A 26,622-nucleotide genomic window follows, 5' to 3' on the forward strand; every position below is an offset into this window, starting at 1 on the left:
CAAAGTTGCTATTTTTTACCTTTACATATTAGATGTGTGTATTATTTGCTTTAGAGTGGATTCATGTTCAATATCTGCTGGAACGACTGTTCAGCAGATATGCCCAACACCATCAAAACTGTCACTAACTTCAGTGAATATTTCACCAGCATTGCTATCTAAAAGTCTTCCAATTTCCTCGTTATCAACCCCAGTAAAAATTGAGGTTCTCGTCTCATTAAAGAGGCAAGACAATCAAATCTTCTTAATTCTTTTATCAGGAGTCTTGCTGTCATTTTTGATCAGTTCTTTGAATTTCTCATTTTAAGCTAATCCAGTTTTGCTTCTTCCAGCTAAAAAAAAAAAAAAAAAAAAAGTCTTGAGTTTTGCCAAGTTTATCAGCCAACAACGTTTGTGCTACTACTACTCAATCGTCTTACCTCTCCTTCAACATAACAAACACTAGCTGATGACCACACATGAACAGAAAAGAAAAATGCATCCCTAGGATATATTATTCTCTTACTTCCCTCTCAAGGCTTTTGTATACAAACATCTTGTATCATTTTTAAATAACCACAAAGTACATCAACTATTTCTTACTATTAAATAAAATGTAGCAAAGAATGTTCACTCAGTCTTGCTGCGTGAAACTGAAACATCACATGAACATCAGATTTGTTGGGAAGACAACAAAAGATAAATAATCCAAATACATACAAAAAAAAAACCCAAACAACTTGGCATTGAAATACAGGAAATTTACACAAGGAACTCAGGAGAAACAACACACAATCCAAAAAGACAAAAAGGGCTGATTGGGGAAGTGGAGACAGGTGGGAAATGGGAAAGGGGCACAGCTGAACATAATCAAGACAATCAGACTGGAAATAAAACCCAAGACACAAGAGGGACTAGGGGGGATACACAAAAGGTGAGACAGGAATAGGAGCTACTGAGTGAATTACAGCAAAGTCAGAATAGAAAGTGACACTAAAGACGTCTTAAATCTATAAGACTTGAAGAGTAAACTAAGCATACAAAAAATGATAATGAAATGAAATGAGGAATCAGAACTCAACCTAACAATAACAGTGACAACAAATGCAATACTATGTATTGAAAAAGAAGAAGAACCTTAAAAATACAAAGCAAAGCCAGAGACCACGAAGGCATCACTGTGTAGATTTGGACTTCCTGTTTTTGATGCCATCTGAGTCTGCTTACATTAAAGTTTGAATCCACTTACTGTAAGTGGCTTTGGATAAAAGCCACCAAATCTAACTGAATGTTATGCAAAAATAAACAATGTGACACACAATAGAGATGGAGCTAAACTACCTCTGATTTTAAACAAGATAAATTATAGACACAGCGAGGAAAACGCAAAGAAAAAGACAGACGTGACTGAAAATGGGAAACGGAGGTGGAACAAAGAAATTGCACATAAAAATCAAAACGGAACAAAAAGCACTGAGACCGACATTACAAGGCGTTTCTATGGAATATCAGATAAGTTCGAGATGAAAGAGATAGAAAAATTGGGGGGAAAGATGTGAAGGACCAGAGGCGGAGAATCATGTTTTTGTTAATGCAAAAAGCTGGTTTGCTACCGTAACAAGGGTGTTGTCATGACAACCTTCATCTCCTCTCCGTGGGCATGTGTGTGCGTCTGTATGTGTATGTGTGTGCTAAGAAGAACCTGTGTAAATGCACGTATTCCTCCCAAGCAGGTGTCCAGCTTGGGAGGAGTTACATAGCATTCAGTTTTCAGTAATGACCATCACTAATTGCACAAAGTGGGTTGGTTTAACGTTAGGGGTGATAGAAATCTACATGAACAGTGTGAATGGTCCTGTACGACTGAGCTTTTAGTAGAGCCAGGAAACAAAAACCAGCAATGTTACAGCGGCTCCCAAACACCGTTCCCAGTTGGCATGGCGAGGCAGACTGGCTGGCTGGCCTTCAGTCCGAGTAAATGGTAAATGTATATAGCACTCTTTCTACTCTACTGGAGCACTCAAAGCACTTTATACAAGATGTCCCATTCAGCCATTCACACAAGCACTTTTTTCCACATCTAAGTGCTTTCTATCTAACATTCACACCCCAATGAATGCATCAGGAGCATCTTGGGGTTCAGAATCTTGGATATCCAAGGATCCCTCCCTGACCACCAACCTTCCAATTAGTAGATGACCTGCTCTACCTCCCTAAGCCATAACCATCCCACACTTGAGATTTTGTGTGAGCCACAAAAGTGATGAATAACATTAAGTTTATTATTACATATCAAAGGCCCTGCCTGACAGTGATGAGCATTTGTGAGAAGATAGAAAAATGGTGTACACAAAACCAGCTAAAGGAAAAAAAGAAAAGAAACAACTGCAAAAGCAACTTCCTTTATGACTTCATCAGACTGGGAACTTCAACGGCTTTCAGCCCATAGGTAACGTGCCAAAGCTAAAGAGGTGTCTGGAAGCATATATAGAAAAAAAAGACATGGGATTTGCACCATAGGCAGCAAGAACATTTTGTGGATTGTGTCAAAGTTTCTGATAGGAGGATGGATGTAAGTTAGCATTGTTGTCAATTCAGATGACACAGCTGTGATTATAGATTATAATTTTGCCTTGCTTGACTATTATCATTACTCACCAGGTGGTGCCACATAATGGTGTCTTCACGATCTGTGCTAGCTGAAAGTATTTCAGCTTTGTTTCTTTCTTCTTCTTTTTTTCCCCAATCACGTGAGTTTCTCCCAGTGACCTTGGATTCTTTTGTCCCCACCGGCAACAGACACCCAGAAATGGAGACCGGCTTACTGTTGCCATTTGTAATTCAACTGTGGTTTTATAGAGAGCAACATTGGAGAGCATTATGAGGCTTCCTGGTAAGTTTTCTTTAAATGTCATGTGTCCTGCTTATGCAATGTCTCTGAACACACTATTAGTGTAGCTAATAGTGCATGTGGTTTACCAAATCCAAGAAGCTAGGTGGTGTGAAAAATCTGGATTTTTTTCCCCCCTTCTTCTTGTGTTGTTTTCCTGGGAGAGTATCCACACACAGCTGCCAATTATATGTCTTTCCAAGTTTTCTCTCTACATAACCAGGTTCACATGAGTGGGCGTCATCCCAATCAGTGATCACGGTTGTTAAATCAGCCACCAACACACAAAAATTTGTGATCGTCTCTCTCTGTCGCCCCAGGGAACAAATGCCACTACAAGCTGAAGTCAAAGTCTGGCAGCAGATGATAATGAGAAGCTGCAAAAACTCTTATAAAGCCTTTGCTTAATTTTGGAATATACAGATTACATTTTTTACCTTGTTAAGTTCTCATTAATGCAAAAATGTCCCCGTCGTGGGATCAGTAAAGTCTTATCTTATCAAAATATTAATAATATGAGCCTGTCTGACAAGGTGATTAGCAACACAGGGGCACCACAGGGGACTGTCCTCTCCCCCTTCCTCTTCACCCTCTACACCACAGACTTCAGCCACTGCACAGAGACATGCCATCTTCAGAAGTTTTCTGATGACTCTGCGGTGGTTGGATGCATCAGCAGGGATGATGAGACAGAGTACCGGGCTGTGGTCGACTCCTTTGTCACGTGGTGTGAGCAGAATCATCTGCAGCTCAACGTGGCAAAGACCAAGGAACTGATCGTGGACTTCAGGAAGACCAGGAAACACTTGACCCCTGTTTCAATCCAGGGGGTCAGTGTTGACATTGTGGAGGACTATAAATACCTTGGAGTACACATTGACAATAAACTGGACTGGGCTAAAAACACCACAGCACTTTACAGGAAGGGCCAGAGTCGTCTCTATTTTTTGAGGCGACTGAGGTCCTTCAACATCTGCCAGAAAATGCTGAGGATTTTCTATGAGTCTGTGGTGGCCAGTGCGATCCTCTATGCTGTTGCATGCTGGGGGAGCAGGCTGAGGGTCGCAGATGCCAACAGACTTAATAAACTGATCCGTAAGGCCAGCAATGTTGTGGGGATGGAGCTGGACTCCCTCAAGGTGGTGTCGGAGAGGCGGATGCTGTCCAAGATAAAGACAATGTTGGATAACACCTCCCACCCACTCCATGACATGTTGGTCAGTCACAGGAGCTCGTTCAGTGAGAGACTGAGATTACCGAAAAGCACCACTGAACGACACAGGAAATCATTCCTGCCTGTGGCTCCCTGTACAACGCATCCACTTAACACACTGTTTGCTGCTACAGCTACACATGTTTCTTTTCCAAATATTTATTTATAAGTGACTTATGTATGTATGTATGTATATATATGTATATATTGTACTATTCTTAGTTAGCGTATTGTCTGTCTTGTCTTAATGTTGGTTTAAAATGGAGCACTGTAACAAAAAATAATTTCCCCCAGGGATCAATAAAGTATTCTGATTCTGATTCTGATTCTGAGCCTGTTGCGCACTTTCTGTCTGTATTGAACTTTTCGTGTCACTTTGACTTGTCTTAATGGGAAAATCCTGGGTGAGACTAATTTCATTGCCCTACAAGTGACAAATGAAATCACACAGACAATAGAAGCACACCTAAATATAACACAGCCATAGCATTTGGTAAAAATAATCACTTAGTAAGCTGTCGATGTAACTGCTTGATATTGCAAATCAGTTAGCTGATGATGCATTTGATCTGCTGCCACAAATAAGCACACATTAACAAGCTGATGCTATCAGGATTTGGTATTTGGCTGACATTTCAGTACAAATTTCAGTATAAATACAAATATAAGATGTGTTCTCTTTTGTTTATATCGGAGAGAACAGACTGATCATGAACTGGAACAACTGGAAAAACAGAGGATGGGAAAAACAAACAGGTGAAGACAAGGAAATGAGTGACGGTAAGAACAATATTGAGGCTTACGAGTAGGCGATGCTGAAACCAGTCAAGTTGTAGGCAGCGTCACTAAAGAAGTGAAGCAGAGCGTAGCCGGACGTTGTCACAACCTCAGGAACTGTCTCATTACCTCTGGTCTCTGGCACCACTAGACCGCTGAGAAAAGAATTCAACAGAAAGGCAATGAGACCTGCAAAGACAGACATCCCCCATGGACCCAAAATAATAACAGAAGGTTTTCTGAAATGTATTTGGTGTATGATGTGCTCTAGTCTGAAAGCACTGCCACCCCACAGAAAATACATGACAGTAATTAGCCTTGAAGTAAAAAACATTGCAGTGCAGTGGCAAATTAAATTTCGTTTGATTATGATTTTTTGTGGGGACCGGGTTGTCACTTTTAATCCGTGCAATGCACTGTAAATGTACCCATGTCCACACTGAGCCCAAGCTCCCTGCAGGAACTAGTGTTTGTTTTTTTACAATGCAAAGCGGAGGTACCCATCCATAATGAACAATTTAAGTTTACTTACTGTAGGTAAGAATGCTACACAAGTCAAGACTATGTATAATCAAATGGCAGATATTTTTATATATTTTTCTTGAAATAGTCCAAATTGCCCCTTTATGGAAACAACTGAACTCTTAACAAGAGATAAGCCTCAGTGGATTAGAATAAGTGGGAGGTTGGTAAAATATTGCAGCATTACTGTTTTAATGAATTTGCATGAAATGAAAGAGTTCCACCCACATGCTTGTAGATTGTTCTTTAGAAGGGAAAAAAGAGCAAAGTACAGAATAAATCTCGAGAAAAAGAAGTGGCATTCAGGGATAATGTGAGTAATTGCAGTATTTTCTTTCTATTATTGCTGTATTGTGGTAAGCCAGCAATTATGGGGTCCATTGTTTGGCCATACATGAAGTCATTTGACTGCACAAGCACAAATTTATTGGCACTTTTGAAGCAGTGCCAAAGGGTACCTAAGTCATTTACATATTTCCTCCATTGCACAGCTCTCCTATTCAGACTAGCAGGTGCTCACCTGAAGACAGCAATCAAAGGGGCGTAAATGGAGTCTCCATCATAGACGTACATGTGGTCCCAGCTGCACTCTGTGGCAAAGTGATTGAAGCGAAGCCTGAGTACAGCGTTGGGGCTGGGAGACGGGGAGAGAGGGAATGCAGAATAAACAGGTGTGACAAAAATACTCTTGATAAATATATATACTACCTATAAACTTCATATGATTCTTACTTTATAGAAGTGTCTCCACTATTCATAAAATCTGTGGTTGAGATCATAAATCGACAGTTCAGGGACTCACACTCACTGCAGAAAACCTTTTTGCTATATTAAAATCCTTGTGAGATGTGTCCTTGCCTAATGCCAGCACTGTAGAAGATGCATTTCGTGCAGTGTCTGTTCACATGCAGACTATTAGTATCAAGTATCCTAGTTTTGTAAAGGTCCAATCCTGAAATAAACCTTTATTTCAGCTTTAGATAAACCTGCATATGATAATCAACCAATTTTACACATGAAGGCAAACACCAGGGAACTAATCATTGTCTCCCATATGTGGACATGCATACCTAATTGGTTAAAAAATAAAAAATAAAAGTCCTAATGATAATTGATGTGATAAGGGCCTAGACGTTAAAATGAAGGAAAATCTGCACTGTACAATCATTGCAAATTTAAATACACCAGGGTGTGATGGAGGAGATTTTTTCTTTTCTTAGCTCATACCTGATTTATTTATTCCTCTTTGACAAATGAATATGCTCTGGAGATTTTATAGCAATCTGTCATTAAAAAATAAATTTTTTTTAAAAATGAAGCTATCACTTAAAATCATCCTTCATATTAGCTGAGTAGCACGTTTTAAAGCATGTGTAAAAATGATTGGCAGTAACCGTTTAGCATCATTTTTCATTGTGCAGCTTGTTCTAATGAATGCCTCAATGTCTGAAATGGGCACAACAACACAGTGGGCAAAAGTTGTCACAGTAATGTGACGTGTTGTAAATGGAGACATATCAGTGAAGTTTATGTTAAAGTATAACAAGAAAGGAGAAGCTTTGGTGCTTTGGTCCTATCAGAGAGTGTGCAGAGCTTTGTAGACTGTCCTCTACATGTAGATGTTAGCTGGGAGCTGATTAAAAGAATATAAGTGGAACAACTGGCTTGTGTTGTTGTTGGTCCTTCAGCCATCAAGCCCGAATTTATAAAATACAAAGAGCTGATAACCAGCAGAGAGTTAAAATTTGACACTTCCTTTTCTAGTCAGTAACCAAAAACCTACACAAAATGACACAAACACACTACTGTGAGTCCCATTAAGTGTTGAGTTGGGAGTTGAAATGTGTTGGCAAGGTGACCTTCTTGTTGTGCAACAAAATGCCTGAAAATCACATTTTCAGTCACAGTCCATGGATATCTGCTCCAAATCTCTTGGCACCCCATCCAGTAGTTAAAGCCTTCTGAAGGGAATGTGTGATACGATATACAAATAAAATTAGCTTGAACTCACTTTTGAGTAACTTTCTCTCATCTTTCTTAGAGAAAATGCAGCTAGTACAGTAAAATAAATAATAGCATATATAATAGTAGTAATATATTACGGAGCCTGAGCTGCCCTTCAGCATTTCCCAAGGAGATCATGGACATCTTCATTGCTTTGCCCAGAGCTCATCTAACATTCCAGAGCATACAGAGACCATTAAATGTATAACCTTACACACCGTGTTAGAAAATAATGATTGCCATTCTGTGACTTTTACATGGTGGTCTACCACTGTATACTACATGTAGTGCAAGCAAGCATTGTATTTCCATAGCAAGAGAAAAAAATTGCAAATGAAGCACTTTCAGTCGGTGCAGCATGAGCAGTAAATATGCAAAAAGCAACTACGAAGCACAGTAACTACTATATTCACAGACAAACTCCTTCTTTTTACAGAATAATACAGTCTCTCTTATCTAGAGCCCTTAAGTTAGATACAGAATAAAGTCTTTATCCAAGTGGAAGTAAGTAAGATTAATGATGACATGTGGAAGATAAAAACAGTGGTACTTACAATCCTTCTATTAACCAAGTGCACTTGGTCTTGTACTTATAGTTGAATGGACCATCTGTGAGAGAGCCTGACAGGTCTGTTAACCTGCAGAAAGAGACACAGAGGGGAGAAAACATGAACACAGCGACGCAGTTTAATATGCTCAAAATCAGAAACAACTGGGGGAGTCTGTGACAAAACAGACAAAAATTAGAGTTGAAATCTTATCTTGTGACCCCTACAAGACAAAGATACTCATTCTTACATCAGTGAGGGTCCCCATCAGTGCAATCATGTGACATCAAAGAGTTGTATTTGGGCTTAATGTTTGATTTACTACCACCAGATCAAGCGTGGCAGGGCATGAGCTTTTTTCCCCTCCTTATTTCAGGTTATTCCTTGGTAAGAAAATACAAATAAACATTTGTTTTAAACAAACACACTAATCATCTAAAAAGAAGAAGAAGAAGAAACCATTCTTCTTAGCAAAGAATTTAATATTATATCATTTGAATTGAAAATAATAGCTTAAATTATTTAAAATCAACATCCATTTGATGACTGCACAGTAAAACTTTGGCAATATGAAATAGTGAGCACTTTATAACAACTGGTGCTCAGCCTAACTGTTCTAAAATGGCCCATTTAATTATTTTTTTTATCCCCCAGATTAAGAACATCATACACCCTAAAGACTGCTATAACAGTAGGACCGAGCAGAGACCTTACATGGAAATTATGGACGAGCAGAAGAACATCCACACTAACCAAGAAGGATCCTGTAGCTCAGTGCCCTAACATCAGTGAGAGGAAGCTGCTATTAAAGTGAGAGATTGAGAGCCTGCAATACAATGGGACCAGTACTGAGCTGCATGGATATAATGAGCTGACCTTGGCAGAAGAGAGCAGTGTTAAAGAAGGAAAACCGCCTGCCATGATGGATGCATCCACTGAGCTGAGGATGAAGACACAAAGCCACACAAACTGGGACGCAACTGTGCCGGCTCTCTGACAAAATCCTATCAGGAGAGATGCTTGCAAACATCAACACAGCTCAACTCATTATCCCCACAACCAACATGTACACAGAAGAAGGTGGAAGCCAGGAAGGAAGTTAGTTGGTAACATCGCCTATTCTTGCTGCCTTTTATTCTTCAGCACGTACATTATCTCACACTGTCAAATTCACCTCGTTCAAAATGTCAATGTTCCTGTCCAACAAACTGTGTCTACACAGCCAGTCGGCCTCTTATCACCAGTCTTTTAATCCACTGTGATCTTCCACTCTCCCTTGAAGGGGTCTGGCATGGCGAAGTGATCCTCCTCCTCCCCATTTCTACTGTACATCATGTGTTTTGTTCAGGCACCTCATCCAAAGTCTTCATGAGCCATGATTTCATCACCACCACCAGTGAGCAGTGTTGGGGGTGGGTGGTGCCTGGGTGAGGGTATCATTCCAGTTGAGTTTTTACCATTTTAAAATGTTCAGTTTCAGTTTTTAGTTTTGATTGTTCATTTTAGTATTTTTAACTGTTACTATATGGAGGTTCTGCACAGGTATTAGAATAAGAACACAGCACCTTTTCAGTGCAGATAACTCAATAAACAGATGCACCAAAGACTAAAACTAAAGCCTGTAAATTTTATATTCCAACATATTTTATGTTATTTCAGTAAATTTTATAAGTGTACAACATTATTTCAGTGTATCATCTTTTTTTTCCCTCTCAAGTTTTTAGTTTGGTTGAACTCTGTCCAGTCACCATCTTTTACTTTCAGCTAGGATTCTTCTCAGTCTACCTACCAAAGAATACTTAATATTTTGCACACTTCTTTATTATAAAATTTTCTCCATATTTTCAGCACCACCCACCCCATCAAAAATGTAATTTCCTTTGGTGTGTATTGTAACTCATCCTCTTCGTGCCAGTTTTTATGAATGGAGCTGGTTTTATTGTGAAGACACCATCAGGTTTCACAATAGCAGACACCACGGCTGTATTCATTATTTAATCCTGGATTACATTACATTACATTGTGTCTTGTAAAACTAAGATTTGTCATCTCCCCTTTTGTCCTTCCTGGTGCTATAGTGGAACCAAAGACTGCCCAACACAGCTCTGCTTTGCAGTCATGTTAATAATTATTATTTTCCCGGGCAGCAGGCCTAACAAGCATCTCAGATTGATTCAGACTGACTGACAGATTGGCAGAATAACAGTATGAGGTGACGAAACATGGCATCCCTCTGAAATCAAGGTGAGACAATCCCTGATGCTGTTGCTATAGCGATCCCAACATGACAAATTCGTGTGACATCTGTAAAAACCAAGATGGTGGTAACCAGCGATTGCACTTGTCAATCAAAGTAATCCCATGCTCAAGGGAAAATCTGAAAACACACACACGCACACTGTCACACACAACATATCGGCACCACATACAGTGACGATGTCGCCGGCTGCCGCCAGTTGAACACTATGTTACTGTGTGACCGTGTGTGCTCATTATCTAAGCCCTCACTATAGGATCTGTGCTCACTGTGGCACACTGCCAGACTAGAAAAAGAAGGAGAAAAATAGAGTGAAACTCTCATTTTTCTGATTTTTCTGGGTGAAAGACTCATTTTTCTTGTGTCTTTGGGGGGGAACCATAAAACAAGATAACAGAGACCGACATAGTAGATAAAACTTCATCCACAAAATCACAACATGAGGCAAGCTGAGAGCTAGTTCTGAAGCACACATCGAAAATGGAATAACCCACTGAAAAATCTGTTTTAAAAAGTATGGTATAAATGAAGATAATTCACTGGTGTAGCGTCAGTCTATGTGATTATCCTAACTCATGTTTATGAACTGTGTCCAATGATACACCAATTAAAGACAATTAGTTCTACAATCAATGTAAAATGCTTTCCTCTGACCTTATAATCTAAGGTCAGGTGAAACAGAACTCAAATAAATCAATCAAGCCAAATAACCTTTATTGTCCCCAAGAGGAAATTTGTCTTGAACATAGTGCTGCTTGATATGAAATAGAGAAAAAGACATTCATTAATGAAAGGCATATAGTATTGTATTACTGCTAATAAAACGTCAAATAGTGATTGAAAGCATAAATGGAAGGAAAAAAAACCTCTAGCATCATATATAGCACAGGAATGAAAAACATTACCACCATAACTTTGAATAGAAGCATCCATCGAATCAATAAAGGTAAAGCATATTTATATTTGCCATGATGCTTCTCACGCCCAGCAAAACACTTACTGCTGCAATTGTAAAACAGCATTTCATAAGTCATAAACCATCATAAGTTACGTTTAGAAGAAACTGCCCTGTCCCTAGCATCCTGCAGAGTGCATACACTCAGTCTTTGAGGCAACAAGTGTTTGTGCGAGTGCAACATTTCACTACATTTCACTCCCAGCTCAGAACCTCAGCCAGATATGCTGTTTCTGGTAAACAAAGGAACCTAAGGAAGTGCTAACAGATTGCTGCACAGCGGGATGCGAGCTGCAGTAAATGCATACATCCTGCCAGTAAAACAGAAGCACACACATACACTCACACTCACAGACACAATATATGTAAAGGAGGAACAAGACAGGATGCAGAAGGTCTGTCTGTTTTGTTTCCTTTCCATCTCTTCTTCCCTTCACTTCTGCCCATTTACTCCTCCATCTATCCCTCTTCTATCAGTCCCCGCTGATCCCAGTTAGATCCCCCGACTTTAATCCTGGATTAGAAGACAAATATTCATGTCATGCTGCTGTAACACTGACTTAAATGTTGATCATATTGATGGTGATCATATTGATGATGATGATGATGATGATGATGATGATGATGATGATGATGATGATGATGAAAACTCGTTTCTTACTGCTGATGACACATGAACATCTTTAATGTCTAAAACTGAATGTCTGTTCCCAAGATCTATTGTCTATTTTCTTGTCTTATTATTGCACCTGTTTTATTGATGTTCACATTTTTTGAATTTAGGGCCATACTTCACATCCCATTCAAAGAAGGTCATTATGGAAATGCTGTAAAACTTTAGCAAAGAGCTTTGAAAGGTGAAATTAATAAAATGTAAAGCCATTATCAAAGTCTAAGAAAAAGAGGAACAGTCCTACAAAGTCACTAACTGTCACTCGTGCAATTTCTTTGCAGTGTGGGTGCTAAATGATGAAGAACTAGAACGAAGCAACATCCCAGCAACCAAAAGCCTAGTATGGCTATTTTATCTTAACCCACAACAGCAACTAAAAGGTTAAAAGGCTGTGCTGTGACAGCGCGAGTTCATAAGCTAGAAAACAAAAGTGAAATAGAAAAGAAAAAAATGCTGGAACATTTATTCATTCCACACTGTTGCATGCAAGGTTGGAGCAGGATGAAGCTTATTTCAAATAAGATGGTGTAATAGAGGGAATAATGCACACTGACGCACAGATGACCATTCACACTAAAATTTAATCTCAGCTGGAATCTTTGAATCTATTCAGTTATCCAAACATGCATGTAACTAGACTGTGAGGGAAAGCAAGAAGGCCACTCATGCCTGGGTTACATGCCTGCAGAAAAAGTTCCTCAGTGGGTTGAATAAGCCAAAGCTTAAACCGTGCTGATGTGTGGCAGCAGTGAAACGCACTTCCCAGCCTATATTTTTATTATTTTAATTACTGCTTACTGCGTTGTAAACTTCTTAGAAATTCAATTGCAGAACCTCAGTCACTCAGAGTCCATTGTCACTTGTTTTTTTCTTCTTTTTTGTGTTTTAATTGTTTGTGTATTTTTACAGGTACAGTTGCATTTGGGGAAAAAAAACAGCTAATTAGTCATCATACGATTACTATGAGCAAGTGGTAATCAGATGCTAAATACTAATGTGACCGTGTGCAATAGACTGGAAATTTGAAATGGTTGCCTCAAGGACGGCAATCAGGTCTGTCTTCAAAGCAGCTTTTGTGCACAGTTTAGGTTTGTGATAAAATGGAGTCAGTTATATGCAATCTGTGATCATTTGGTGATTAACTGCTATAAATTGACAAGAAAGGACAAATCTGTTGCTGTCTACATACACAAAAAGTTGCATTAAACAGATATTCAGAGTCCAGAAATTCCTCCATGAAGAGTGATGTAGTTGCTGCAAGACAGCAATTTAACTGCACAACGACAAATGGGCTTGACAGTCGTGCTTTTATATAGGAATATAACCAGAATATGAACAGTTGGGAACCAGCTGAGTCAAGCCCGCTATTGCAGAAAGACATGTCACAGTTGCACTAATTCAGATTGATAGTAACGTGTTAGTAATCTGCCTGTGTTTAGAAATTAGATGCCAATTATTTGCAAACCTTGACCATTCAGTCTGACTGCAGCCTGCCCATGTTGGAGTGTGATTGGTTGCAGTTAGGTTGCCTCCCACTCTCCTTTGTGATCTGAAGTCGTGAACAACTATTTGCAATCATTGTTTCCGACAGTTGTATAAGCAGCTATGAAAACAGATGTGTGGGACAATGACTGGTTCACTATATCGCCCAAACCCTAACATTTTGAAACGTGCAAAAATTACTATTCAAAAAAATAGAATCAAGAGTTAAATTTTGACAAAGCCTTGGTGTAGCTCTCCTCTGGTTTTCTCAGGCTGAGATCTTTGGCATATTCAGTATCTATAAAAGCATGTGCAAGGTAGATCACATTCATTGTTAATGTGAAGCTGACTGGTGTAGCCTCCTACAGTCCCAACAAGCCGTCACTCCAAACACCTCTCCCATTAATCTTCCCCCCAAAAACGCCTGGCACAGAAGAAGACGGCGTACATGTGTCGGCAGGAAGCCATCACTCACAGGCAGACTCACAGCTAGCTGAGGTTATAAATGGTGAGCAGGGGCAGAAGGCTGGTCATAATACGAGGCCAAAGTCAAATCCTTTACATACACCACAGAATTGGGATCAGGAGTAACACATGCTTATATATTGTACGAAAGCACCGAGGGACGAGCCATGAAAGGGTGACGGTGGCAGAGCAAGAGGAGGGGCAGCGAGCAGACTGATAAAAACAGAGACAGCAATGAGAGCATGAGGTATGGAGGAAGAGAGTCCAGCACCCCCTTGAAATATTCATTTGCTCCGGGTGAATAATTGATGCAGCACAAAAGACAGATGCATGGGGGATAGACAGACAAATGGATGGAAAAAGAACAAGCGGGACCGACAGATTAAGAGAGAGAGCCCAATATCGCCAGGTAGTGTAGTTACAAATCTCCCTTTTCATCTTCTCCCCTGTCACTCTATCCAGAGGGAGGCCTGGCTACACCTTCTGCACCACCTCCCTACTCATTTAATACCATCTGCTCATGTCATGCACACATCTGCTAATGGAAAGCTCAAGCCTTCACTCACCTCCTCATCTATTCAAATAAAAAAAATAAAAAAACATATTCTTTTAAAGCAGCATTACTCATGACACCAACAACTTCTTCGTCCCTTTCACACTTTTTTCTCTCGAGCATTTCAGTCTCAGAATAGCAGTATAGTTGTTGTCATATGCTGAAGCTAAATCTTTCAGCTTCTCAGTAAATTATAAAAGGTTGTAATCAATGGAAGTAAATTTATAAGGTATTTCTTATTTCCAACATGAAGAAATGTTTTAAAGTTGATATACAATGCTGATTGATTTAGCCAACTCTAATTAGTGAACACAAGTGCCTGCATTTAGCTAAACAGCTATAACATTATTAAGTCATGACATTTACTGGCAAATGCAGTCAAATTACAATCTGATTTAAAAATCAATAGTCGGAAATATCTTCCTGTTTTCTGTTATTTGATGATGGATCAGTACAACTGCTACTTACACACATACACACTAAGTACTGCTTCTTGTGTACGTGTTCATGCAAGCCAGACAGACACGTCTGTTTTGCAAGTGTCGATTATACGTGGCCCTACCCGTGCACGCTTGGGTAGGGGAGGGGCTGAAACTGCAGGCGTACGCCTTACATACACCTTGAGATTTTACAGAAGAACACAGCATTGACAGTCTCACCCTGAGGGAAGAATTTATGATGCACAGCACTGTAGATGTCTTTAAAAAAAAAAAAAAAAAAACCCGTGCTGCTTTCTAGCTATGAATCTCCCACTACAAGCTGCTGTTTGGAGACCCAGTTTTTATCAGCAGTCATTAAAGTCGGTTTAGGCTCAGAGCTGATGTTTACTCTCTATGCATGTTTGAGGCTCATAACAAATGCACAAAAGTACCAAGTGATACTTCCAGGAAGTGATTTGAAAATAGCACAGCAAGTGGCCTAGAGGTGCGCACAGAGATGACTTTCAAGGGGAGATTGGCCAAGTTTAAATCAGATTTTTCAGCCTATCCCAGCTGTCTTTAGACAGGAGGTGGGTACACTATGGACACCTCATTTAATAAAGACAAAACACACCATCTTTATGAGCATTTAAAAACTACAGCTCCCAGGAGGATGCCTCAGAAAGTTGGGTGGACATCTGTCTATACTGTCATAGTCGAATTTCCCAGAGGAACCCACCCGAGGGATTAATAAAGTTCTATCTTATCTTATCTTATCTTATGCTGTACAGCAGTGCCACAGTTAATGCATCAGGTTATTTAAGATTTAATAAGCCATAATGGCACCTGTAAGGAAATTGAATTACAGCAGTATTAGCCCAGAGAGTCTGCAGTGACACCCTGACTGTCTCCCTTCCCAACTGAATTACAGAACTAAAGTTAAGCAGACTGTCTGCTCACCAAAAAGAGAAGAAGAAATTCAAGGCTACAAGTTGAACTGACAGGTCAATGTGTCTTACTGGCTACATCAAAGCAGCCTTGTAGTATTGATTTTCTCTGTAATCCCCCACTACAGACAGACATTTACTGACCGCTAACTGCACGACAGCCCAGTGACACATTCATACTAGAGAGGAACACATAATCAAAAACAACCGCAGTGACACAAACACACAACCGCACACACAAAGACTTTCAGTGACAGCATCTAGTCAGCTGAGTTTGACATCATCCATGTGAGAAACAAAACGACGCACACATGTTTGTGCTTAAGAGCTTCCAGAGACTGTTTTCATTCCCAGCCCTTTAATCATCACCCTAACCCTTCACAGCACACGCCTGCTCTCAAACTGTGCCGTAAACTGACCTATTAAAGAAGGGAGAGTTGTCCAGAAGTGATTTCACTTTGCAAAAATGCCTTCCCTCATGAAACAGATACACACACACACACTTTCATACATTTGGGGAAAAAGAAATCATAAAAATTCACAGCCTTGAAAATCCTCCAAGAATAACATCACTCCTGCACTGTATAGTTTAGATGACCATATTTAGAAAAAACAGCTTGTGGCAGAGACTCGCCTGATTGAATCATATAATTTATAACAATGCACAGCACAGTGGAATTCCCTCTAAGGCCACTCGGTACCCTCCCTTGTGTTAAAAAAAACACAGCTGAGTCTCTGCTGAGGTTGCTGCAGCTTGAGTACACTCAGCAGCACTGTTCACCACTTTTACTACATGGGAATACTTTTCATGGTTGCACATTATATCACAGTATATTGATATGACATAGCAAGTCATATTTTAACGTAAATGATCTAATTTGAAATTTAAAACCATATATAGTATAATGGATCATAGTTCAGGTGCAGATCCAAAATATACTACACTGTGATATTATATGTTTTGCATTTTACATTCTAGGAAAGTCTAATGGTGCAACGAGAAGAAATAAAGATCCAATGTCCTGCCAGCTTTTCCAGCTGAATATTAGGTTATTGGGGTTAGATAATGACTTGACAACTCCTAACCTGAATGAGAGTAGAGTGTCAGGAAGGTTGCCTTTGCACCTCCAAACAACACTTTTGTTTACTTGGGCTTTTTCTGAATATGCCCTCTGAATGACTTTAGAAGGCCCAGTTAAATATGGTTATATCATCACACACAACACAATAACAACATCATCTAAGAGTACTTTACTGTAAATCTACCCAATAAGTTGGTTGATAAAAGGTTTTGCTCATTTCTGCAGAGAGAGAAGCCTCTTCTATTCATCTGGGAATGAATAACTGGGACCTTATTTTAATTCTGTACATGCAGTTTGCTTGCTTGAAGTGGTGGGAATACTGAAGCAAGAGAAAGTTGGAATTCAATCACAAGGGGATTTCAAGTAAAGTTAATTTCTTCTGAGGTAACATTGAGGTAACAATACCAGCAATGTGTCCTCGAATACAGGGTCCCACTAGAGCCTGGGGACGTTTCCAACTTTGATTCATCGTCAGTGTTCAGTTTTCTGTTGTGTTCAGTCAGTCAAAGACATCTGGGATCCATGAATAAAATATAGATGGGAAATGAAATTGTGTTGAATCGAGAGGAGGCCATTTACAATTTATGCACTTTTTTTGTAAATATGATATACTATTGAGTTTGTGAAAACTTTTATTTTAAAGGAAGCAACACACAGTGACTAGCACTGTTGTCTAACAGCAAGAAGGTCCTGAGTTTTTCCACCACCGGGCTGCGGACTCGTGTTGGCGTGGGTTCTCTGCAGGTACTCCAGCTTCTTCCCACAGTCCAAAGACATGCAATTAGTGGGGTTAGGTTAATTGGTGAATCTAAATTGCCCATAGGTGTGAATAAGGGTGGGAATGGTTGTCTGTCTCTCTCTTTGTTAGCCCTGTAACAGACTGTCCAGGGTGTAATCTGTCTCTCACACTATTGTAGCTGGGACAGACTCCAGCCCCCCAACCCTGACAAGGACAAGCAGAAGAGAATGGACAGTATATGTAAGGTACATCGTGTATAATCACTCCGTAAGACTGTGTAGAGTTTTTGGACAACAGGTTGTAAATGTTTTTCCTACTTTAGTTCTTTTATTTTGAGATCAAAACACATATGCTACAAAAGCAGAGACTGGCTTTAGCTTTTATTTCATCACAGTTAAATGCAGGACAGCACAAAGGTGAAGTTATTAGCACCATAGCCTCACAGCAAGGTCCTGGTTTTGAATCCACTATCTATACGGGACCTTTATGTATGAAGTTTGTACCTGCCTCCCTAGACTATCACTGACACGCCACAAATCCAGTCATACTGAATGATGTTACAAGTTCTCCACAGCTCCTCCATGCCCTTTCACATCTGCCACATGTACTGAGGGTCAATATTCTCATCTTTGAGAAGCACATGGTGCCAGTGGTGGATATGCTAATTCTTTTACTCTGTGGCTCCACGGTGTCAGGCAATAAGAAAAGGGCCCACTAGAGGACTTTGGGCCCTCAGGCCACCCTCATGCAGTCTGTTTGTTGATTGTTTTGTCAGAGACACTCACACCATCAGTTTGAAGTAGGTCATATTCTAGAGCTCTGGCAGTGTTTTTTCTTGCTCAGACGAGGAGATACCGGAACTGCTGATGGATTAAGGACTTGGTGATGGATTAAGGCCTGCCCGGCGCTCTTAGAGTAGCTGCCTGTCTCCTGGAATCTCCTCCATACTCTTAAGACTGTGCTGGGAGACACAGCAAACCTTCTGGCAATGACATGTACTGATGATGCCATCCTAGAGGAGTTGGACTACCTCTGCAACCTCTGTAGGTTCCAGGTATCAGCTCAAGCTAACAGTAGAGACACAGTCAGAAAAGATGTGTAGAGCTACTTAACTGACCACATCAATATCCCAAAAGTTTAACTGACTTAATGCTACTTCCTTAATTTTTTTTGAAGCAGTGTAAATTGCCCATTATTGTAAATGTGATTGGTTGTCTGTAACAGACTGGCGACCAGGCTATACCCTGCCTCTAACCTCTCTCTATAGCAGCTAAGATGGGTTCCAGCCCCTGAATCTGACCCTGAACTGGACATGCAGAAGAAAAGCAATGGATGGATAATCAAATATAAACGCCTCTCAGATTTCCGTACTGCAAAGTACTTAGTGTTTAAGGTGAGTTTGAGCTCTTTGTCCTGCTGCTTCTCCTTCAGAATCACTCTCTCTCTCTCCTGTTTGTCTCCTAACATAAATTTCTCTGTTATTGCCACAAACTTGGATTCAACAGTAAATAAGATTTTTTTTTTCCCCATTATTTCCCCTCCTGAGAAATTATTTTGAGTACCTGTCTACCCTCTTAACGTATTTTTCCTCAATGCAGTCTGGCATTTTTAATGAATTAATTTCCATATCAGCAAACTAAGCTTGATGTATTGATCTCGTTAAGATGAGGACACCACTGGGCCTCTTTTTTCTTTTTTTTTTCCTGTCCCGTTTGGCTCTTTTGCCATCAGAATTATTGTCTAAAGACGAGGAAAGATGCCCAACAGATTTACTTTACCAAATTGACCATCCCAGCCTTGCAGTAATGGTCCATTTGATTCACCTTTTATTGTTTATTTTATTTGCATTTGCTGAATACGGGACAGACTTGACTGGGGGAAAGAAGGGGAGAAAGAAAGAGGGAAAGAAAAACAGCTGAGAAGAGGGACGGGGGAGAAGGGCAAAAAACAAAAACCAACAGAATAAGCAGAGAAAAAAAATGCATATATCAATCACCTGGATCACCTGTTGAGAAAGAAAAAAGAAAACAAGCAGAAGAGAACAAGAGTAATAGAATAAACAACATCACAATGATATATGGGAATATGACAGTAAATACTAAATGTTAAACATTATTGTGCAGCACATAAGATCAACAGAACACAGTGTGCTTTGAGGTAGGAGCCAAAAAGGGTGTAGTTTGTGTATGTGAGCACCCGTGTGTACACCTGTGAGCATGGACGCGCTTGTTTTTTTGTTTTTTTTAAAAGGTTCCTTCATGTAATGATCTGCTAGAGGGTGTGGGGGGGCCACAGCCCCGTCCTCCAGGGCATGAAGCAGGTATGGAGGAGATCAAAACTCCAGACATCCAGAGGCCCCCAGAACACAAGAGACCAAGGAAGACCAACAGAGGGGCAGCTGCGCCACTGTCCCAGAAAGAGCTGAGGAGAGTCCCAGATGAGGGCTCACTCAGCAGCCGCGGAGCAGAAGCCAGGGGGAGTTGCAGTGACGCGCCCGTGAGCTCCGCCGGCAGCCAGCTGCGCCTGAGTGACCGAGCCCCAGGCCGAGAGGCTGGGGGCACCCCACCTCCGAAGTGGCCCGAGCGAGCCCCAGGCTCCAGGCCCCAATAAGTGGCCGCCAAGGAGTGAGCCGGTGTGTACCTGGACGCCCACCCCCAGACACAAAGAACCACCAATGCACCGATATCCGAGGGAGTCCGCCACCAGCAGGGGAAGTGGTGGTGGGGGGAGAAAGGCCTCCAAACCTTGGAGGGCCTGAGATGTCCCCAGAGAGGTGGCGTCTGATACCCAACCTGACATATAGACACAGACGTACAGGCACACACAGATACAAACATCCATTCCCACCCTCATGCTCTCATATGCACTTACTCCACACTCAACCAACGTGGAGACAGACATAAAGAGACGCTGTACACACGATCACACTCCCCAAGCGTACTCTACGAACCGGGTCTAGGTACCCTTGCCCCTGGAGGGGGGAACTGCACCCAGACCCAGGTGGTGTTACCCTTTTCCCTGCGGTGGGGAGAAGCAGACCACCACTGGGCCTCTGCCTTGTTTTAATTTCTGAATAGGGAAAGGCTTCTCTCCATTGTTTTGAAGGGGACGGTAGATACAGCATTTCTGCTATTTCAAGCCTTTATTTGGATCACATAAGAAGGTCTGATTGTATTATCTCGTCTCTGGTTCACAACGATTACAACACAAAGGCTTTTGGAATTTCATATAATATTCCATCTGGTAATTCACTGTCCTGTGTTAATCTGTTATTTTCAAAAATCTCTAGCTTCCATCCCCCAAGGAAACAGATTAACAGTGTTCTCCACAGTAACCTCAGAGCTTTATATGCCCTCTCTGTCCTGCCACAGTTGCCTTTTACTAGATTCCATACATTATTTCAGCATTATCTTGCCACTGGCAATACATCCACAAACATTTATGTTTGTATTAAGTTCAAAGAGTCTTCTGATAAAACAGTAAGTAATATTATCTGTGACACCTCTTGAAGTCTGTGTAAAACTCTCGCAGTGGATAAAATACACAGAAGATAGCGACAGAGCTGCGTAAAGCCAGTGATGGATAACCAGACAAGCCAGAAATGACGGCTGCATTGTTCACACGGAAGAGTGTGCACACAAAGGTGGACACATACACACACATGCCCAAAGGTGTAGGGGTCCCCAAGCTAGGGCCAACAAGGAAGATTGAGATATCTGTGTGTGTGTGTGTGTCTGTGTGTGTGTGTGTGTGTGTGTGTGTGTGTGTGTGTGTGTGTGTGTGTGTGTGTGTGTGTGTGTGTATCGAGGGAAAGTGAAATGAGGAGATGAATGGCCAACAATTGAATAACCTTGACCTTCTCTGCAGATATCCTTTATTAAAAATCAAGAAAAGCCCTTCTACCGGGAATAACAAAGGCAGAGAGTGAGACTGTGTGTCTGTGTATGTGAGAGAGTGTGAGTGTGTATGATTGATGTTACTGGGTCTCTATCACCTAAGGTATAGTCATGGTCCAATGGGTTTCACACTAGAGCATCATTCATTGCAAGAACCCCCAATCTTTCTCTCTCCCGCACTCTCTCTCAAAACACACACACACACACTTCAAATTACTCCTGTACCTCAAATAAGGTCAAAGCAAAGCTAATAGCAACATGACCTGTTTAAACAGAGGAGAGTCACCTAAAGGAGAAGAGACAAAACAAGAAAAAGAAGGAAAAAGAAAGAAGCAAAGAGGATCGGAAGAGAAGAATACGGGGAAAACAAAAAAGAACAGAAAGGAATACAAGATGTTAAACAACAAAAGAGATGGAGAAGAGAAATTTGTGGTGCAGAGGAATAAAGAAAAAATGAGGAATGAAAATTAAAGATGCAGACAAAGAGGAAGAGGGATGAAAAAGAAGGATGACTGAAGAAAATAGAATCAATACAGAAGAATAGAAGAGAAAGAAAACAGACTCAAGACAAAGATAAAAAGAGAAACAAGTAGAAAGAAATGATGGAAAGGAAAGGAAAGGAAGAAGAGGAGAAAGTGGTTAGGAAGATAACAGATAGACAGATAGACATTCACCTAATGTATATACCATATATATATAATGTTCTTCCTCTACATCCCCCCCCCGCCCCCCTTTTTTGCACATGTCAAGGAGCGTGTCAGGTTACATTTCAATATGTGTTATACTTGTATAACTATGCATGTGACAAATAAAGAACCTTGAACCTTGAAGATAGGATGGGTGTCTATGATAAATATGTATTATAATAGATATTTAGTCACAAAAGTGTTTTACGGGATGACACTTACAAGTCTTAAGGCATCTAGATATAAACCAAAAACCAGATATTTTTGGATAAAGGATAAAAGGGTTTTATTTCTATTTGTTATTCTTATGGGCAAGAAAAGGAGCAAAGAAGGAAGAACAGATATAACACGTGCCCAGCCTCCTCCACCATCACTCACAAAAACACTGAGCAAGCTGCATATCGATGTGGACATCCATACGCATGAGGTGACTTTGCTTTACCCATCTGCCTCTGCAGGAAGTGAAAGTCATATTCAAATATTCATCTTCATCAGTCCCCCAAGGTTTAACCTGTAGATAATGAGCTTTATTAGTCAGTCTATTAATGGTGTCTCAGCTCTATTAACCTGGGGAAACTTAAAGTTGAGTAATACACCATGAGGCAAAAAGTCACATGACTACAAAGGGCATTAAACACTACATCTGTTTTCTATCAAACTTTTTGTTGGTAGATTTTTCATATCCATGCCATTTGTGGCCAAATGATCACTTCTTGCTGTGCATTAATTTCTCTTGATGATTACAGAGACCAACTTTAATTTAAAACAAACCAGAACAGATGATTTAATCAAGAATATATTTGCAACAGGTCTTACACAATACAATTTGCAGCAGTTTTCTTTGCAGAGTGCAAAGGTTTAGGTATTTAAGTTAATCATACAAATATGCTTTACTTAGGTTTGAAACATGCAATTGGCTGTAAATTGAACTCAATTTAACACAGAAAATAAAACCTGTCTAATTTCCTCTTGGTAATTTTTATCTAGTTGGAATGTCAGATGAAGATGTTGTCAGTAGGAATGCACAGCTTGTTTGGAAGGGCTGCCAGGAGAAATCCTCTTCTCTCTACAAAGAACATGGCTGCACACATTAAATTTGCAAAAATTCCATGCGTATAAACCACAAGATTTCTACAATAATGTACTTGGACAGGTGAGACCAAAGTGGAGATATCTGACATAATGCACAGCCCCCCCCCTGTTGTAAAAACAAACAAACAAACAAGACTGCATGCTTGTGGACGGGTGATGATTTGGCCTTGGTTTGCTGCCACAGGACCTGAGCACCTTGCAATTGTTAAGTTGCATTAGTTGCAACATTAAGATCATCTGTCTGCCAGCTAGAGCTGGACGGAAACTTTGTCAGCAGGATAATGATACTAGGCACAGCAGCAAATCAACAGCAGAATGGATAAAAATAATAATAATAATAATAATAATCAAGGTGTTTCAATGGCCAAGTTCAGACCTCAAAATGACTGAAATGCTCTGGCAGCAACTTAAGAGGACTGCAAAGACTCCTGTGAAAACTTTGTTTTTTGTTGTCTTTTTATATGACAGTGTGATAAAAATCTGCAGCCACTGACAAAGACAAAGTTAAAAGGTTAAGTTGGGAACATAAGGAGGAAGATAACCGGTGGTAAACTGACAAACCAACAACTGAAAAGGAAAACAAAGGATAATATATACTTATGATGTTGAAATAGAGCAGATAATAAAAAGGAGGGAAATAAACAAAGACACCAAACTAAAACAGGTAATGACAAACAGATGATAAACACTAAGAAAAATAAGAGAAGTTGTTAAATGAACTACAAATAGGAACCAAAACTTAGAGCTACTTAAGCCAGACATCATCACAAACCCTATGCTCTGAGCTCATCTTCAGTCACTAACCCCCCTCTATCATCACTGAGGACATTTGTGTTGTCTACATATGACATAGAGAAGATGAAGTGAGAGGGCGTTCCAGGGGAAGCTGTAAGCAACATCACACAGGTGTAGTGTATGCAGAGGTTTTTCAACCAGACAGCTGCACTTCTGTTGGAATTATTTTATTGATTGAATAGAAGATCATCCTGACTCAGCCGTAAGCATCACTATGAAAAACACAGCTTAATTTATGGAAACCTTTATAGGGCCATCAGTATCAGCAGCTGTGCTCATGCATGGAATAATACATACAGCACTTCAATAAAGTCTCATTCTTTGCAGCTTTGTTGATCTTTTCTTATCTAAAGATTTTTCTTTAGATAAGAAACGCTCTGTCCCATCAAGGCTGGTTCAAAAATATATAACTGCACTCCAGCATAACCACATAGCTGCTCAAGATGCACAAGATGACTCTTCATTGACTTTGGGTTACATAAAGTTGCCTCCTTGTCAATTCAATCTGCTCAAAAAAACTGAAAGATGCCTCATGCCACTGTGAGTTGAGATATACCACCACCAAAGTAAAGATCCTACACAACTAGATTTAATAAGATGAAAAGTTTGCTTTCAAGTAAACAAAACTGGGCTGTGGTAATAAAACGTGTTACAAGATCGTGTTCCTTCAGTAGCTATTTCCTAGCGGTATTTTGTGTCTTATAAGTTAAATAGGCCTATCTAAATGCCAATTTCAGGACAGTGAATTTCATAAGTTAAAATAATGCATTACATGCCTTTATTGAGCTACTGCACAGATTGTATATAAAAGACAGGCACTAAGGATTAACTTGCTGAGTTATGTTGTAAAGACTAAAGGTGAGCATTGACATAGTCATTAAGGTTGGGCGACTGGACAAATATATCGACCATCGACGATAGGCTGAGCCTTTCACAGATCATTTTTACAAGAGCAAATTATTTATTTATTTATTTGCCCATGAATAAGTTTGCTAATAGTGTTGGTTGAAGCTAAGAGAAGCAGTCAATGGAAAAATAATAGCGCTGTTTTAACGGCACCCTCTTTCAGCTGCGAACAATTGCATTAAACACTACATTTGGGTTAACTCTAACCCAAAAGTAGTGATTCATTTACTCAGGCTCATAACAGAAAGAAAGAAAAGCAGTGTTCAGAAAAAACCCCAAAACATTTTATTTAAGTAAAAACACAATGGTGGGGAGGGAAACAAAGAGAAACTGGCTTCTATTTTCCACTATAACAGTGTTTACAGGGCGTTCCAGTGTTTATCTGTCCTACACACTCGACCAAACAACAAATACAAAATTAAACAAAAAGTTAAAAACCAAAATGTTTCCTCCAGCAAACATTAAAAAAAAATTCTAATGTAAAGTTTTCTTTAGTGTGATTTGGCGCATCTCAAATAAATAAATAAAGGAATGAATGAATAGTCCAAAAAGTAGCTATATTAAAACTGACACAAACAAGAAATGAAAGAAAAATATTCCCTTCAAACAAAACCTAGAAAAATCAATCCGTGCAGGATTATGTTGCTCCGCCCATCAAAAACTCTGCGCCTGCGCAGATATATCGACTATCATCGGTTATTGGACTGATGAATGTTGGTTGCAAAGATTTTACATAGCAACCAACCTTAATAGTCATGCCATCTTGGGGTTTTGAAACCAGACATGGCAGGCGAGGGGTAGATCTGACAGAGAAACTGAGGGATAATGCACGCTTAAAGGCTAGCAACTAGCATCCTTCTTGACATTAATGGGGACCGACATTTACAAAATGCACATACTGTACTCAGCGTGACTCAAAATGAGCCCATATTCTTAGCAGGACAGTGTTTGACATCACACAGTAAGAGAGCAGAGGGTCACTTTTTCCACAGATTTTTATAATAGTAGATGCATTTTGGTAACGAGAGGTGTTGCCCCCTGGTGGTCATTAGAAAGAATGCAGGTTCAGGTCTCTTCACCAGTGACTTCAGTTTTGACACATGGAATCGATGTGTAGTAAATTTTAAAAAGCCAACATTGCAGTTACTCAAGCTCAAATCTCAGTTTCTGTTCCCACTAGCTGCTAACAGCTAATAACTATGAGGGATATGCCTTAAAGGTATATCATATTGATAGCGGATCGCACTCGTATCACAAACAAACCAAACAACCAAATGTGATTTGTTTGGGCAGCTTGACTGAACATAGGTTTGAAAATGCTCGAAGTGGGAGCAAGTTAAACAAAGACTTGCTCTGCTTTGTCACCTGCAGCAGTGTACATTTTATACACTGCAGATTAAACCAAGAAATGATCGTACAGAAAGCATTCATGTTTTGTGAGCTCACAGCAATGAATGGTAAATCTTCATGGATACATCATAGAAAACTGTGGGTACGCTAAAATTTAAACCCACAAAAAAATAGTTGGTTTAATTTGGTACACATCAGGGAAAAATGTTTTAAAGAAAATGTAGGTACTTTACACCGGTTGTGCAGATGAAATCACATTTACTGTTGTCATAATAAGACAACCTATAGGAATTAGATACTTAATTATAATATATTCAAACTTCCCCTCCAGCTCTACAGGGTTCAGATCTGGAGACTGTGGTGGCCACACCAATATATTTAGAATTCTGTCT

The 26,622-nt window shown here is 40.0% G+C and overlaps 1 protein-coding gene across 4 annotated transcripts in view; it reads right to left on the minus strand.

The window, feature by feature from the left end:
- LOC146619643 (attractin-like protein 1) overlaps positions 1-26,622 on the minus strand; it is a 335,474-nt gene that overhangs the window by 277,840 nt on the left and 31,012 nt on the right. For all 4 annotated transcript variants that reach the window (XM_085368997.1, XM_085368998.1, XM_085368994.1 and 1 more), the window contains exons 2-4: positions 7,940-8,023; positions 5,902-6,015; positions 4,886-5,014 (exon numbers count right to left, since the gene is read on the minus strand). In XM_085368997.1, the coding sequence (XP_085225123.1) occupies positions 4,886-5,014; positions 5,902-6,015; positions 7,940-8,023 (327 nt within the window). The remainder of the gene's footprint in view (positions 1-4,885; positions 5,015-5,901; positions 6,016-7,939; positions 8,024-26,622) is intronic.

This window comes from Diplotaxodon limnothrissa, linkage group LG13 (genome assembly GCF_057381915.1).
Source record: "Diplotaxodon limnothrissa isolate DT_005_m linkage group LG13, D_limnothrissa_male_GT1.1, whole genome shotgun sequence".
In the NCBI taxonomy this organism is placed as follows: Eukaryota; Metazoa; Chordata; class Actinopteri; order Cichliformes; family Cichlidae; genus Diplotaxodon; species Diplotaxodon limnothrissa.